This window comes from Macaca fascicularis, chromosome 11, assembly GCF_037993035.2.
Source record: "Macaca fascicularis isolate 582-1 chromosome 11, T2T-MFA8v1.1".
NCBI classification, from domain to species: Eukaryota; Metazoa; Chordata; class Mammalia; order Primates; family Cercopithecidae; genus Macaca; species Macaca fascicularis.
Genome location: NC_088385.1, coordinates 79,499,138 through 79,513,630, shown reverse-complemented (window position 1 = coordinate 79,513,630; position 14,493 = coordinate 79,499,138). Strand labels below are relative to the sequence as shown.

Sequence of the window (14,493 nt, the reverse complement as noted above, 5' to 3'; positions counted from 1 at the left end):
TCTAACTTCAATGCGTATACAATGCACCAAGTAGCCTCAAACACTGAATATAAGGATTAAAGTTCACATTTTGTCAGTAGAGAGAAAATTATTTTTCATCTTCTCCAAATGAATGATATTGGGCTTGACATTATCTTTGATGTCAAGGAATACCAAAGTATTGTCTGGTGGAAAAAAGCAATGGTGCTATGAAAACTGGATGATTAATGACATGGCAATCACCTGTGTAACTAGATTTTGAAATAATAAAGGAGGGATATGGTCTTATTTAGCTAGAGAATCTGAGCATTTAAGTAACAAGTTTTAAATGCTTTGCCATATTTTTGACATAAAATTTTATTTAGAGAGTTCACATACTCTGGAAATACTCCAAGATTTTACTTCAAGATTAAATACCAGAAGTTTTTCCTTTCTGTTTGATATATCTTAAGAAGCTGGCAACGAACTAACAATTGTGATGCTAATAGACAAATGTGAAAAATCAACTTGCAACACAGAAACATTATGTGGTGTAATTAGTGTGGGGTGTGATTCATCATATGGTGGGCGCCACATGGAGGATATGCCAGGAGAGAAATGCAGTGTATCAAGACTGGCTCAGGGGCAGGCAGAAATGGTGGTGGAGGACGGAGTTAAAATGCGGTAATAACTTTCTGAATTATTTTAGAAATTAGTTCATGGGCAGCTTAGTTTATTTATAAGCGTTACTTTGATTACACGATATGATGGGTTTTCTCAGAGTTTTTACTCTGCTTTCCTACAAAGCCCTTTGCCCAGCAGCATTAGCAATAGATAACTGTATCTCAGAGATACATCCTTTAGAAGATTTCAAAAACGCTGTGATTTTATAACAAACATGTAAAATAGGCAATGTATTACAAACAATTATGGGTGTTGTCCTTAAAACTGATATGGCATTTGACCAAATTACATATATTAAGAAAAAAGGAAGAAGCAAAGGGATTGGAGTTAATAAATATTAATAAATATTACAGGCATTGTGCCATGGCAATAGAAATATAGATACACATATATATAAAGGGGAAGTCTAATGGAAGTACTTGACTCATAATTTTAAACTTTATCTGATTCACATTAGAATACATTTGTACTTATATATTTATGTTCAGATTCATCCAGTCTATATCCTTAAAGCAAAAAGTAATACATTTTGATTCATTTTGAATTTTGTTTTAGTATAAAATATGATATTGTAATGGCATTATTTACATGTTATAGGTCAATCATAAAAAAATGCTTATACTCCTTTTAAAGTATATTCTGAATTATTACATTTTTTCCTAGGCAGTCACTGAATACACCAGAGAGTCATAAATGACCCTTTAGCAACTTTAACTCTGTGGAGCATGCTCTTGGTTTCCTTATGAGATGGCAAGCCAGCCTAAACACATGAAGTAAAACTCTTAAGTCCTTCTCAAAGGCAAACTATGGATTTGAATATGAACGTTTATTGACAGAAGGAGAGTAGGTTGGATTATCCTGCAAAATAACTCTCAATAGAAAATGTGAACTGGTGTGTCTCCAGAGATTCACTTCTTAAATCATGATTTCAGTGCGGTAAATACTCCCCTTGTGGGCTCAGAGAGTCTGAGGTGCCTCATATGCATCTTAAGAGGAACTTATTCATCAGAACACATCTGGCCTTCTTTCCACAGTTGCCATTAATTGATCTTATGCCTTGTAATTCTCCATAGCTCTGATATCCAACATGTGGTTGGAATTGCCTCTGACTGGCCCTAGTGCACACTCACAGTGCCTTACAAACCCCTGCCTCACTTTAGAGGGCTTGGGGTAAAAGAAAGGCAGTTAGCTTTCTAGTTTGCTTCTTTCTTTCACTCTCTGGTAGGATTTATGCTGCCATTTGTGGGCAAAGGATTACCCAGGTGCCAAGGCAAGAGACTGAAGGCACAAACTTTAGCAGTATAATAAAGAAAATAGTTAGAATAAAGAATAGTTATAACACAAATTAGATATAGAAATGATCATGGACAATTATCAATCATTAGTATAAACATTATTAATCATTAGATTTTAATATTACTCTTTGTTGCATTACTAATATAACCTAGGAATAACAGGCAAGCATAGGGTCAGGTGCCGAAGGGACATTGTGAGAAGTGACCTAGAAGGCAAGAGGTGAGCCTTCTATCACGCCCACGTAAGAGCCGCTTGAGGGCTCCTTGCTCAAGTGGTAATGCCAGTGCCTGGGAAGGCACCGTTACTTAGCAGACTGCAAAAGGGAGTCTCCTTTCCTTGGCGGAGTCAGGGAACACTCTGCTCCACCAGCTTCTTGTGGGAGGCTGGATATTATCCAGGCCCGCCCGCAGTCATCTGGAGGCTTAAACCCCTCCCTGTGGTTCTGTGCTTCAGTGGTCATGCTCCGTGTCCACTTTCATGTTCCTGCCATACTCCTGGTTCCTCTTTGAAGTTCGTAGTAGATAGCGGTGGAAGAAATAGTGACAGTCTTTGATCTTTCTTATAAGTGCAGAGAAGAAAACGCTGACATATGCTGCCTTCCGTCTCTGCTTTGGCTACCTAAAAGGGAAGGGCGCCCTGTCCCATGATCACGTGATTGCTTGACCTTATCAATCACTTGGATGACTCACCCTCCCTACCCTGCCTCCTTGTCTTGTATACAATAAATATCAGCACGCCCAGCCTTTGGGGGGGGGGGGGGGCGGGTGTCTTGATGGGAGTGGTCCCCTGGGCCCAGCTGTTTTCTCCTTATCTCTTTGTCTTGTGTCTTTATTTCTTACAGTCTCTGCAAATGAGGAGAATACCTGCTAAGTCCCGTAGGGCTGGACCCTACATCATTAGTGTTTTTTTTGTTTGTTTTCTAACTATACCATGATACGCTTTTATTTTAAAATGTTGCAAGTTTAGGCACTTTTATAAAATAACATTTAGTAAAATGGCAATGTTGTTTGTGTTCCCTATCTTTTTAGCACAAAACTTTGAAGCATGTTTGTTAATTTTTCTATTAAAAAGATTTTAGCATTAAAATTTCCTCTTATTTCAGGGTATCCTATCATAAGATAAATTATTTTTAGAGTAGATTGTAAAACATAATATACTCTTAGTAACTATGTAAATGAATAGAATTAACTATTGCCCTATTATAAAGTTAATATCTTCAATATTAAAACTGTAAATGTGATGCCTTCGATGCACAGGATCTATGCTCCTCCACAACAGTGAGGTATGTTAGGTTTAAAACGCAGAAAAATGGGCATGTGAAAAGATTGGTTAATGGTCATTAATGTGGAAAAATGGCAAGGGCCTCTGAGGTTCCAGAAGATTGTCTCCATTAGTTTAAAATCAAATAAATGACAGATTGCTTTATGGAGAAATATTGTTCAAATTGCTAGAGCCATTCAATTAAAATTAAAAGGAAACTCCAGTTTCAGGTACTAGAATACTGTTTTTGGGAGAAAACCATGGAACAATGTAAGTGTCTTTACTGAATCCACCTAAAGCTGATGAGGATCATTAAAATCTGGAATGAGTTTTCAGAATTCATAAAGATGCTGATTCCCTTTTGATCTATAAACCCTTAGAAATAAGAATATGCCATATCCACAGGGAGGACGTTGGGCTTTCTGCTTATGAGGTGTATGGGTTATGGTAGAATGCAACTGCATTCTCCTCAGCCTTTTCTATTTAAGAAAGGGAGGTTATCATCATAAAAGCCAAAACCCCCACCCCATCTGACAATAGTGTTCCTCAATCTTATAGATGATGTAAGAATTAAAAAGCCCCAGGCAGCACCTGTTAAACTGCAAAGCCAGAGTAAATAACTCCAGAGTGAAGAGATTCATTCCTCATGCCACTTAGAGACTGCATTGTGACGTTAGCTGCTTTGTAGATAATGAAATAAAAGCCATAATTTAGTTTCAACTTTGAAATTATACCCTTCATCATAGGAGCACTTTGAAACATCTGAAATGGCAATTAAATAAAGTGTAAAAATTTAATAAATCAGTGAAATATGTAAGACAAAACAGTCAGTATGTGATAAAAGCAATTAAATGTCTAAAATATTTTCTTTTCATGGCCTGGGTGTTACCAAGTCCAGGAAACTATGAAAGGCAGACAGAGTTAGAGGAAAGTAAGAAGAAAAATAGAGAAGGGATGAGAGAAGAGAAGAGAAGAGGGAGAGATTTTGCTTTGTGCTCACTTCAATGGCTGCAGAGGTTGTGACTAAATGAGTCTTTCATTCCCAGATTATTGAATGTGAAATCATGAAATTAAAAGTACTTCATTTAAATACAGTGAAAAATGGAAGCAATCATTAATTTAATTGTTCTTTCTTTCTGTTTTTTTGTGGATATGAAAACAGTCCTTTCCATTTAGCTTCCTATATTTAAAAAATAGTAAAATATGTTCCGGGGCGTTCAAATTTAATCCTTCAGGGTCGGGAACACACATAGCAGGGATAAAGACTGAATTTCAAATCATTACAATCAGAGACTTAGCTTAGCTTAGCTCATGGTGTGAAAGAATCCAAGTTAGTGCACGCGGGATAATCACAGGAAACTGGACAATATTAGAAGACATTAAGGATGGTGCCAGGGTTGATGCTTCTAGGGAATGGTGCTCAGTGTGATTAGCTGCGGGGCACAGCATTAAGCATTCTGTCAGTGAAAACTGAGAAAACCATCATTCTCAATGTCAAATATCAGCTATATTTTACAATGGAGAACAGGAGCACGAGAAAAGGCAATCAATGTTTGAAGCATGATCCACTGTAATCAATTAAAAGAGTCTATATTTTGCTTATTTTTTCCTTCCTCCTTAACCCTCTCCCCATTTCTCATCTCTCTATATTAGTAAGGTGACTTAATGGCAAAACAAACAAACAAAACTAGCTGGCTTAAATTTCCAAAGTAATAAACCAGAAATAATATAGTAAGGAAATGTTAAATACTCCGTAATCTGGACACCAGTCCTTAAAAATCAAGTTTATTTTCATTAATGAAATTCATTTGTGATTGTACCAAGCAGTTTTAAAACAATTTATTAATCTCAATATGTATTACCAGATATGCTCCTTTCTACACATAAGAATTTGTTTCATTTAAGAGGCTACATAGCACAAAGCAATATTATTATGTACAGTAGGTCCATTGTCTGTTTAAGGCTGACCACAAAGCAGTGAGACCCACGGTCTGTATCTCAACACCAACCTTCGTCCATTATACAAATACTGAGTCATTAACAGGATGGTTTTGTTGTTTAGTGAATCCTACAGTGGGTTAATAGAATCATTTGAGGAATATCTGATTGGATCAATGATCTCTGAAGTGGACTGTGGATCTACAGGTTTGAAAATTATTACATTCAACCATTTCTTGCAGGCCTTTAATGTTTGATATGTTAAAAATACTCCTTGCAAATTATGAATTGAGTAGTCTTTAACGTGTGTCTGTGTGTGGGGGGGGGGTGCGGGGGGGGTGTGCATGTGTAAGTAAAAGGAATGGATATGAATCTGTTGGAAAGAAATGACTGAAGTAAATGCATAATTTCAAATGTTTAGAAAAGAAAATAATTAGACCTTATCTTAAAATATTTACCTCTTTGAGTTCACCTTCAGTGTTAAGAAATTCTGTGACACCACTGATAAGTTTGGAATTCATAAACAATGCTTCTCCGTACCTCAAAAGAAAAAAAGAATCTCAATGTTAATGCAGGTAGTAATCACAAAAATATTACTATAAAGATTTTGTAGAGTTCTTCTCAAGGGTTCCATTTGATCAATGTTGTCAGAGACGGCCAGATCTCTGAGCACTCAAGTCCATTTCTCTAGGGATTTGGGGACGGACAGACAGTTATGGCTATGGGATATCATCAGTTCCCACCTAATATGGCTCACAGTGTTTCAGAGAAGTCTGAGTTGTAGCGAATTTTTTAAAGGAGCCCTCTATAACTGGATTTAGGGATTAACAGTATATTTCCAAGGCAAGGCCTGAGAACAAAATCTTTTAAAACTTTCAATCACAAAGCAACCTAGCTCACTGGAAGGGAAAATGATTCCAACAAAGGCAAGAGGAGCTGCAGGATCAACTTGGGCACTGTCAGATCCTTTGGTATGATTAGTCATAATTGACACTGGCATTTTCATATTTTATTCTTACCAACTGAGGCAAAATGCATTCTCCAAAATGCTCTCCAAAATATTAGCTTTTTCATGGGTACATTAAAGTATAACATCTACTTGTTCATTTGGATTGCCTAATCCTTGTACCACAAACACAGTTACTTGACTTTTCACCCAAGGCAAGGAACAACTTGTGTCAGTGAATTGAAAAGAATTCTCATTTTACTGATTTGTCCCTACTATGCTAAGGATACCTATCACAGGTCATCATACTTTTAGAACTAAGGTAAGTACAATAAAAACAAGACTCTGGATTTTTAAAGACAAGGATCTACACACTGTTACAAGAGGTTTTCTAATGCTTCCGTAACTTGTGGGATCTTAAGTATCTGATATAAGATTTAATTTAGCTTCTGTAGAATTTAGTTCTCTCATCTATAAAATGAGAAGGCTGAACTAGATGACCACTGAGATTTATTATAATTCTACCATTGAACTATTCCACAGAAAAAAAAAAAAATTAGCTAGGTAAAAGCAAGCAAATAGCCATTCAATAATAATAAAAGTGATCACTTTCAATCAGTATGTGGGTACAAAATTGTCCAACTATCCAAGCAAATAATATTTTTTTTTCTAAAGAGGTATTAGTTGCTTTTACTTATATTGTCCTGTGACGATAATAATAAGGTACAGTTTGTCCCTTGAAGGTATTATACTATCTAGTTGAAGAGTTTGACATGTAATCAAATAATTTCCATGTATTGTGGCTAAATGAGGTGGTGATAAAATTATACACAGTGCTCAGAGAGGATCTCTTTATCTGTAGGGTCTTGGAATGGCTTCTGGGAGGTAATGGCATCCAGATTGACCATGGAGTAGTTATGAGCAACAGGGAAGAATGTAATTTTAGGCAAAAGATGAACATAAACAAAGAGATGTGAAAAGACATGGTTTGTGCAGACAACTACAAGCAGTTTGATATTAACAGTGCATACAGGCCAAGACGATGGTTCACGCCTATGATCCCAGCACTTTTGGGAAGCCAAGGCAGGTGGATTGCTTCAGCTCAGGAGTTCGAGACCAGCCTGGGCAACATGGGGAAACCTTGTCTATACAAAAAATAGAAAAAAGCCAGGCGTGGTGGTGTATGTATGTAGTCCTAGCTACTCAGGAGACTGAAGTGGAAGGATCACCTGAGCTCAGGAGGTCAAGGCTGCAAAGAGCTGTGATTGTGCCACTGCACTCCAGCCTGGGTGACAGAGTGAGACCCTGTCTCAGGGGAAAAAAAAAAAAAAAAAAATAGTCCATACACTGATACATTGTGAGCCTGGGGATTGAAGAACAAGACGCTGAGAAAATATGCAGAGGACATATTAAGGAGCTTAGATTACAAATCTCACTTAGAAAGTTTTATAGCAGGGAAATATCCCATTTGCTTTTCTGAAAGATTCTTGGGATAAAGGGAAGAGGCTAAAGTGTGTTTGTGTAATTATAGAGGCAGTGAGACAGAAGGCTGTTATTTTAAGAGTACTGGGAAGAGATGAGAACCTGCACTAGGGAAGTCATCGCAAAAAAAGAGAGGAAGAATTCAACAAACTTTAGGAACTGCTCAATTGACACAACCTAAAGTCTAATTGTTATATATGACAAGAGAAAAGGGGACGACTGTTAGACTTCCAGATGCTGGGCTTGAGCAATTGGTGGATGGCCACAAGATTTACTGCGAAAAGGAGGATAAGAGAAAAATCATGGATTTAGCTTTGCAGGCACACTCATAAAGGCAACCTCGATGGGCAATAATCCATTACAGGGAGAAAGGTAGGGACAATGTCTGAATTAGAGATACAGATTTGGGAGTAATTGAAACCATGAGAGTAGAAGACATCTAAAATCAAGAAGAACTTGTAGAGTGAGAACAAGGGTGCCTTCAACAGAGCTCCGTGAATGCCAGCATTCAAAAAATCGACAGAGGAGCAGAAGCCCATGAAGATTATGCTCCTATTTGTCAATGTAAACACCATTGTATTTTTGGATAGGATGGAGATCATGGATTCAGTGAGACAAAATAAGCATATCAGGAACCAAGCATTTTTTGGTAGGAAATAAACTATATATGCCTATAATTGCATTGCCCTGAACTCTGACTTACAAAACCACTCTCTAAAGAAACTGTGTATTGGTGATATTCTTTTAAGTTAGATGTTTGTATACATTAATTTTACCTTAAGTGTCTGACTATTCGCTCTATTATATGCACAAAAGCAAAGCAAGCTTTAATCGCCCAACTATTACAAGAGCTGAGCTGAAAATATTAAAAGTCAAAGTGTCTTATAGAAATATCAGTGTTTTTTCACAATGAAATACCTAAGGATAGAGGGTTTTAATATGACACAGCCATTCTAATTGAACTTATTATACCAGGGCAACTGATGAAGGTATGCTTAAAAATAATAAAGATTGCACACTAGCTTTTCAGAGACAGAACAATAGGTCTGCGTACTGTCTGGGATCATTGAAGTTAAAAAAAAAAAGCAGCATTTACACGCTCTATAATAAATTGAATTTTAATAGGCCATAGAGATGATCAGAGTAATAAATTAGCGTGTATTATAATATATTTAAATGCATAATGAAATATCTTATAAAGTTGAGGCTAAAGAATTCTAACCATGAAACAAGATGTCCTGGGAATAAATTTTACTGCAAATGGAATTATACAATGATTCAAATGATTAATATTACTTCTCTATATCATGGTTTTATTCAGGTATTTTAAGATATTTATATTTAAAGAAAATTTAAAACAATTATACGGAAGTAATTAAAGTTTTATTTTTATAATAGCACTGTATTTATAAATCATTTCTATAACATATTCAAGATATAGGGGTTTTATGATACAGTGTCTTCAACTTTGGACAGTTTGATAGATTTTCCAGGAAAGTTGCTGAGCTAAACCTTTTTTACTCCAAATGTTTGCACATATAATTAATTAAGGTTATCAATTTTAATAAAGGAAATATATTATAGAATTTAAAAAGTAATTTTGAGTTTCACAGGAGTGGCAACATTCGTCTTGGTTGAGTATTTTAAAATCTAATCCTATTGCATGGACCTTAGCTTTAATACAAAACTTGGGCCTTTATTCTTCATATTTCAGCTTTAATTTACTCATTCAAGTAAGAATTCTTATGTCTACCTGGTATTTAGTATCTTCCATTTATCTCTGAAAAACTTCCAGGCAAGGTCTCGGCCATGTGGATTTCGAGCTACATGGATTATGACATCAATTGCATCTTGATCCAGCACCACCTCAGAATTCAGTGACAGATTTAGAAGCCTACAAAGATAGAATTTTGTAAAAATTTTTAGTCCAATAACTTAAACATTTTTATAATCTTACTAAAATTTTAGGACCTAGTTTGTCATATTCTTCAAAAGAATAGTCTAGTGCAATCTTTAATAATGCAAATTTATAAATAGAACACATTCGTTTATAAAAGAGAGAGGATCAAACTCATGGTATTTTAATTAAAAACATTAAACTCTAAAAAAATCTTGTGGAAGGACAAATCACAATTCCGGTTTGATGATGCAAATTCTCCTTTAAAACTCTTTATACTAAGCACTTCCTTTTATAATGAAATATTTTCTTAAACATATATAAATTATATAAAATAATTAGTCATTAAAAGATATAACCTCTGAAATCAAGTAGCTTTAGTCTTTAACATGGCAGTTTTTCTCACCTTTAGGAAGATGTATTTTAAAATAACTAACATATATTCAAGTAAATAAAAGCAATTTCAGAGCAATTTGATTAACACAGAATACTTTTGTTACAGAAACAAATTTAGAAAATCAGTTGACTTACCTATTTAATAAATTTCTGTCATCACTGCAAGTTAAGGCTTCCAATAATATTTTCTTCTCAGAAACTGCTGTGGTGGAATGGAATTTCATCCATATGAATTCCCAGACATCCTCATCCAGTAGTGACACTCCTGTACAGTATACGATGTCTCTAACATTTAGTGGTATTCTAAAGAAGCAACCCATGGTGGTTTTCTATTAATTAAAAGCTTAACAGTATTGAAAATAAAGACAGATTTTGCTTTACTACAGTCAGTTTTTTAAAAGATTATTTTGCTAATTAGATTTTACCTGAAACAGAATACTACATAGTAATAATATTTTCAAAATATTTCTCACTGAATGAATAATGTATTTTATTCAAAGGTAGTTTTGAACATAATTATTATTTCTACTCTTTACTATACTTAAACAAAAATAGTAACATAAAGGCTTCATAAACCCATGAAAATAAGGCACTTTATCTTTTCACCAACTTTAATATGTTTATTACACAAAGATTTTGCTCTCATAATTGGTAGACCCAAGAATGTCAAGAAAGTACCAGCTGAGGAGACTAATTAATCTGGATAGAACAGAAACATTTTCTCTTAAATTCTTAGATAACTTCATAAGTAATTTTCTCAAGCAACTCTCCAAATTTTGGAGACCTAGAAGATTATAAATATAGGTAATAAACAGATACCAAAACATAAGTAGAAAGTTATTTTTTCTTATGTTTATAAAATAACTTAAAATATACTAAAATTTGACTTTGATCTGAAATGCAATATTATAGTGGGAAACAGTAAATTTAATTAGACTTGGCTATTCATAAGTTTTAAATTTTCATCCCTACTTTGTCAGAGTGATTTTTCTTACTAAATATTATTTCTTTAAGTTTTGGTATGTACCCTACATTTACTGACTTTTTAATATGCTTCTCTGAAAAATGCTCCAATACTTTTTTTTAAGGTTTCAAAATTTAATTTTGCTTTTTTTCAACATTCACTCATCTACTATCAAACAGCTCATTAATAATTTGAATGTGGCAGTTATATACTGCTTTTTCTGGATAGCAAAAGCAAACAATGCCTTTTAAAGATTTAGGACCTTGATGATTAAAATACTGTTATGATTAAAGGAGTATTTGGAGAACAGGAAGAATTGTGTGAATGACTGCCAGTAAGATAATCTGAATCTCATTTTGTTAAGCAGCTAAGAAGGGCTACAATCAGGATATTGTGGCACTATACCAGGTGTGTAGAATTCTAAGAAAGTATCATACAAAATTCATGTTCCCAGAAAAGGCTAAACTTATTCTGTCTTTTTCAACAAATAAAGTATTTGGGGAAAAGTTACTTTAATTTGGTTAACTGAAGCCCTTTTGCTTTGTGGCATTAGAAAGCATTTTGTTTGATTTGTTTTTAATGAAACAAAAGGAATACAGACATAGAATAAACCATTAAAGAGCTTCACATCTTTCTCTTGTTTTCCATCTCAGCCCTGCAAGCCCTGTGGAAAGTACTAACAAAAGCCTTCTCAATTACTGGTGACATGTTCTCTCTGCTGTGTTTATGACCAGCTTGACACAGGGCATCCCTGAAATCACTAAGGAAGGCATTGTCACCACATTTTGAAGGATGTGCTCAGTTCTGGTTAAGATTACAGAGATGCCTCCATCTTTAATAACTTAAATCAACAGCTATAAAAAAGGGTGGGTCTTTTCCTCCATATATTACAGGCTGCAGAGCACAACACTGCATTATTGCCCTACTTTTGCCAAAAGAGTGAATAAAAACTTGCAAGAAAAAATCAATAAAATATCTAGTGAAATCACTAACCCACCAATCAATGTACATTTCCTCAATGTTAAGCATGATATTATAGTAACAGTTTACTTTCTAAGATATATTTATTAAGCTGTCAATATACCAGAGAGAATATAGGGATAAAGCCCCTTAAGTCAGGATTTTTATCACGTATAGAACCAACCTCCAATATCAATGTTCAAGAAGAAAAGGCACGTAGAAATATAGAAAAATATGTAACAGAATACACTAAACTATGTTGCCTGGAAAGCACTTGAGTACCACATACTATACCGGTGCCATATACTACAGTTACCTGTAAAAGTACCCAGCCCCTGGCAACCATCATTCCACTCTTTAATTTCATAAGCTTCACTTTTTAAAATATCTCATATAAGTGGAATCCTATCTGTCTTTCTGTGACTGTCTCTTTCACTGAGCATAAAGTCCTCCAGGTTCATCAATATTGTCAATATTGAAAAACGTCCTTCTTTGTAAAGGCTGAATAGTATTTCATCGTATGTATACACTACATTTCCTTTACCCATCCATCTGTTGAACATTTACATTGTTTCCACATCATGGCTAATGTGAATATTGCTGTAACAAACTTGGGAATGCTAATATGTTTTTGATATCTTGATTTCAATTCTTTTAGATAAATATACACAAATGAGATGCTGGATTATATTGTAGTTCTATTTTTAGTTTTTTGAGAACATTCCATACTGTTTACCATAGCAGCTGCACTATTTTGCATTTCCATCAGCAGTGTGGAGGGGTATTGATTTCTCCACAACCTTGACAACATTTGCTGTGTTTTGTTTTTTGATAATAGTTATCCTGAGTGTGAGGTGATATTTCATTGTGATTTTGATTTGCATTTTCCTGGTGATTAGTGACTTTTTTTCATATACCTGTTGGCCATGTCTGTGTCATCTGGGGAGAAAAGACTTTTCAAATCCTTACCCCTTTTTGTAATCAGATTAATATTGTTTTGCAGCCGGACGCAGTGGCTCATGCCTGTAATTCCAGCACTTTGGGAGGCCGAGGCAGGCGGATCACGAGGTCAGGAGATCGAGACCATCCTTGCTAACACGGTGAAACCCTGTCTCTACTAAAAATACAAAAAATTATCCAGGCGTGTGGTGGCGGGCACCTATAGTCCCAGCTACTCAGGAGGCTGAGGCAGGAGAATGGCGTGAACCCGGCAGGCGGAGCTTGCACTGAGCCTAGATGGCGCCACAGCACTCCAGCCTGGGCAATAAGAGAAAGGCACCATTTCAAAAACAAAACAAAACAAAAAACCTATATATGTGTATATAGTTTTGCTGTTGAGTTGAAGGAGTGTCTTATATATTTTGGAGATAAACCCTTTTTCAGGTATATGGTTTGCAAATATTTTCCCCATTCTGTAGGTTGCCTTTTTACTTTTGTAGATTGTTCCCTTTGCTGTGCTTTTTAGTTTGATGCAATTCCACAATTTATTTTTATGCTGCCTATGCTTTTGATGTCATATCCGTGAAATCATTGCCAAGATCAATGTCATGAAGTTTTCCCCTATGATTTCTTTAAGAAGTTTACAGTTTGGGATCCCATTTAAGTCTTTAATTCATTTTGAATTGATTTTTGTGTCTGGTATATAACAAAGGTCCAATTTCATTATTTCTTTTACATGTGGATATCCAGCTTTCCCAGAACAATTTGTTGAAAAGACTATCATAATCTTCCTATTGTGTATATTTGTCGCCCATTGTTGAAGAGCAGTTCAGCATATATTTGTGAATTTATTTTTGGCTTTATATTCTGTTTAACTGGTGTATATGTCTGTCTTTATTATAGTACCATATTATTTTGACCACTGTAGCTTTGTAATTTTTTTTTTTTTTTTTTTGAGACGGAGTCTCGCTCTGTCACCCAGGCTGGAGTGCAGTGGTGCGATCTCGGCTCACTGCAAGCTCCGCCTCCCGGGTTTAGGCCATTCTCCTGCCTCAGCCTCCGAGTAGCTGGGACTACAGGCGCCCGCCACCACGCCCGGCTAGTTTTTTGTATTTTTAGTAGAGACGGGGTTTCACCATGTTAGCCAGGATGGTCTCGATCTCCTGACTTTGTGATCCACCCGCCTCGGCCTCCCAAAGTACTGGGATTACAGGCTTGAGCCACCGCGCCTGGCCTGTAATATATTTTAAAATTAGCAAGTATGATTTCTCTAGCACTGTTCTCCTTTCTCAAGATAGGTTTGGCTATTAAAGTAGTCTTTTGTGGTTCCATCTGAATTATAGAATTTTTTAAATGTCATTGGAATTTTGATAGAAATTGCATTGAATCTGTAGATTGCTTTGGATAGTATTACAATTTTAAAATATTAATTCTTCCAATCCATGAACATCAGATGGCTTTCCATTTGTCTTATTTTCTTTCATCTATGTTTTATGGATTTTAGTACACACATTTTTCACTTCCTTAGTTCAGCTTATTTCTATTATTCTTTTGAAAGTTTATTTATATATATATTTTTTTCATAGAGATGGGGTCCCTCTCTGTTTCCCAGGTTGGTATCAAACTCCTGGCCTCAAGTGATCCTCCCACCTTGGCCTCCCAAAGTGTTGAGATTACAGGCATGAGCCGCCATGCCCAGCCTATTTTATTTTTTGGTGCTGTTGTAAATGGGATTGCTTTCCTGAGTTATTTTTCAGATAGTTTATTGTTAGT

The 14,493-nt window shown here is 35.4% G+C and overlaps 1 protein-coding gene across 1 annotated transcript in view; it reads right to left on the bottom strand.

Moving 5' to 3' along the window:
• TRHDE (thyrotropin releasing hormone degrading enzyme) overlaps positions 1 to 14,493 on the bottom strand; it is a 417,970-nt gene that overhangs the window by 2,907 nt on the left and 400,570 nt on the right. Inside the window, exons 16-18 of the mRNA XM_005571555.5 lie at positions 9,993 to 10,160; positions 9,318 to 9,458; positions 5,595 to 5,676 (exon numbers count right to left, since the gene is read on the bottom strand). Of these exons, the coding sequence (XP_005571612.1) occupies positions 5,595 to 5,676; positions 9,318 to 9,458; positions 9,993 to 10,160 (391 nt within the window). The remainder of the gene's footprint in view (positions 1 to 5,594; positions 5,677 to 9,317; positions 9,459 to 9,992; positions 10,161 to 14,493) is intronic.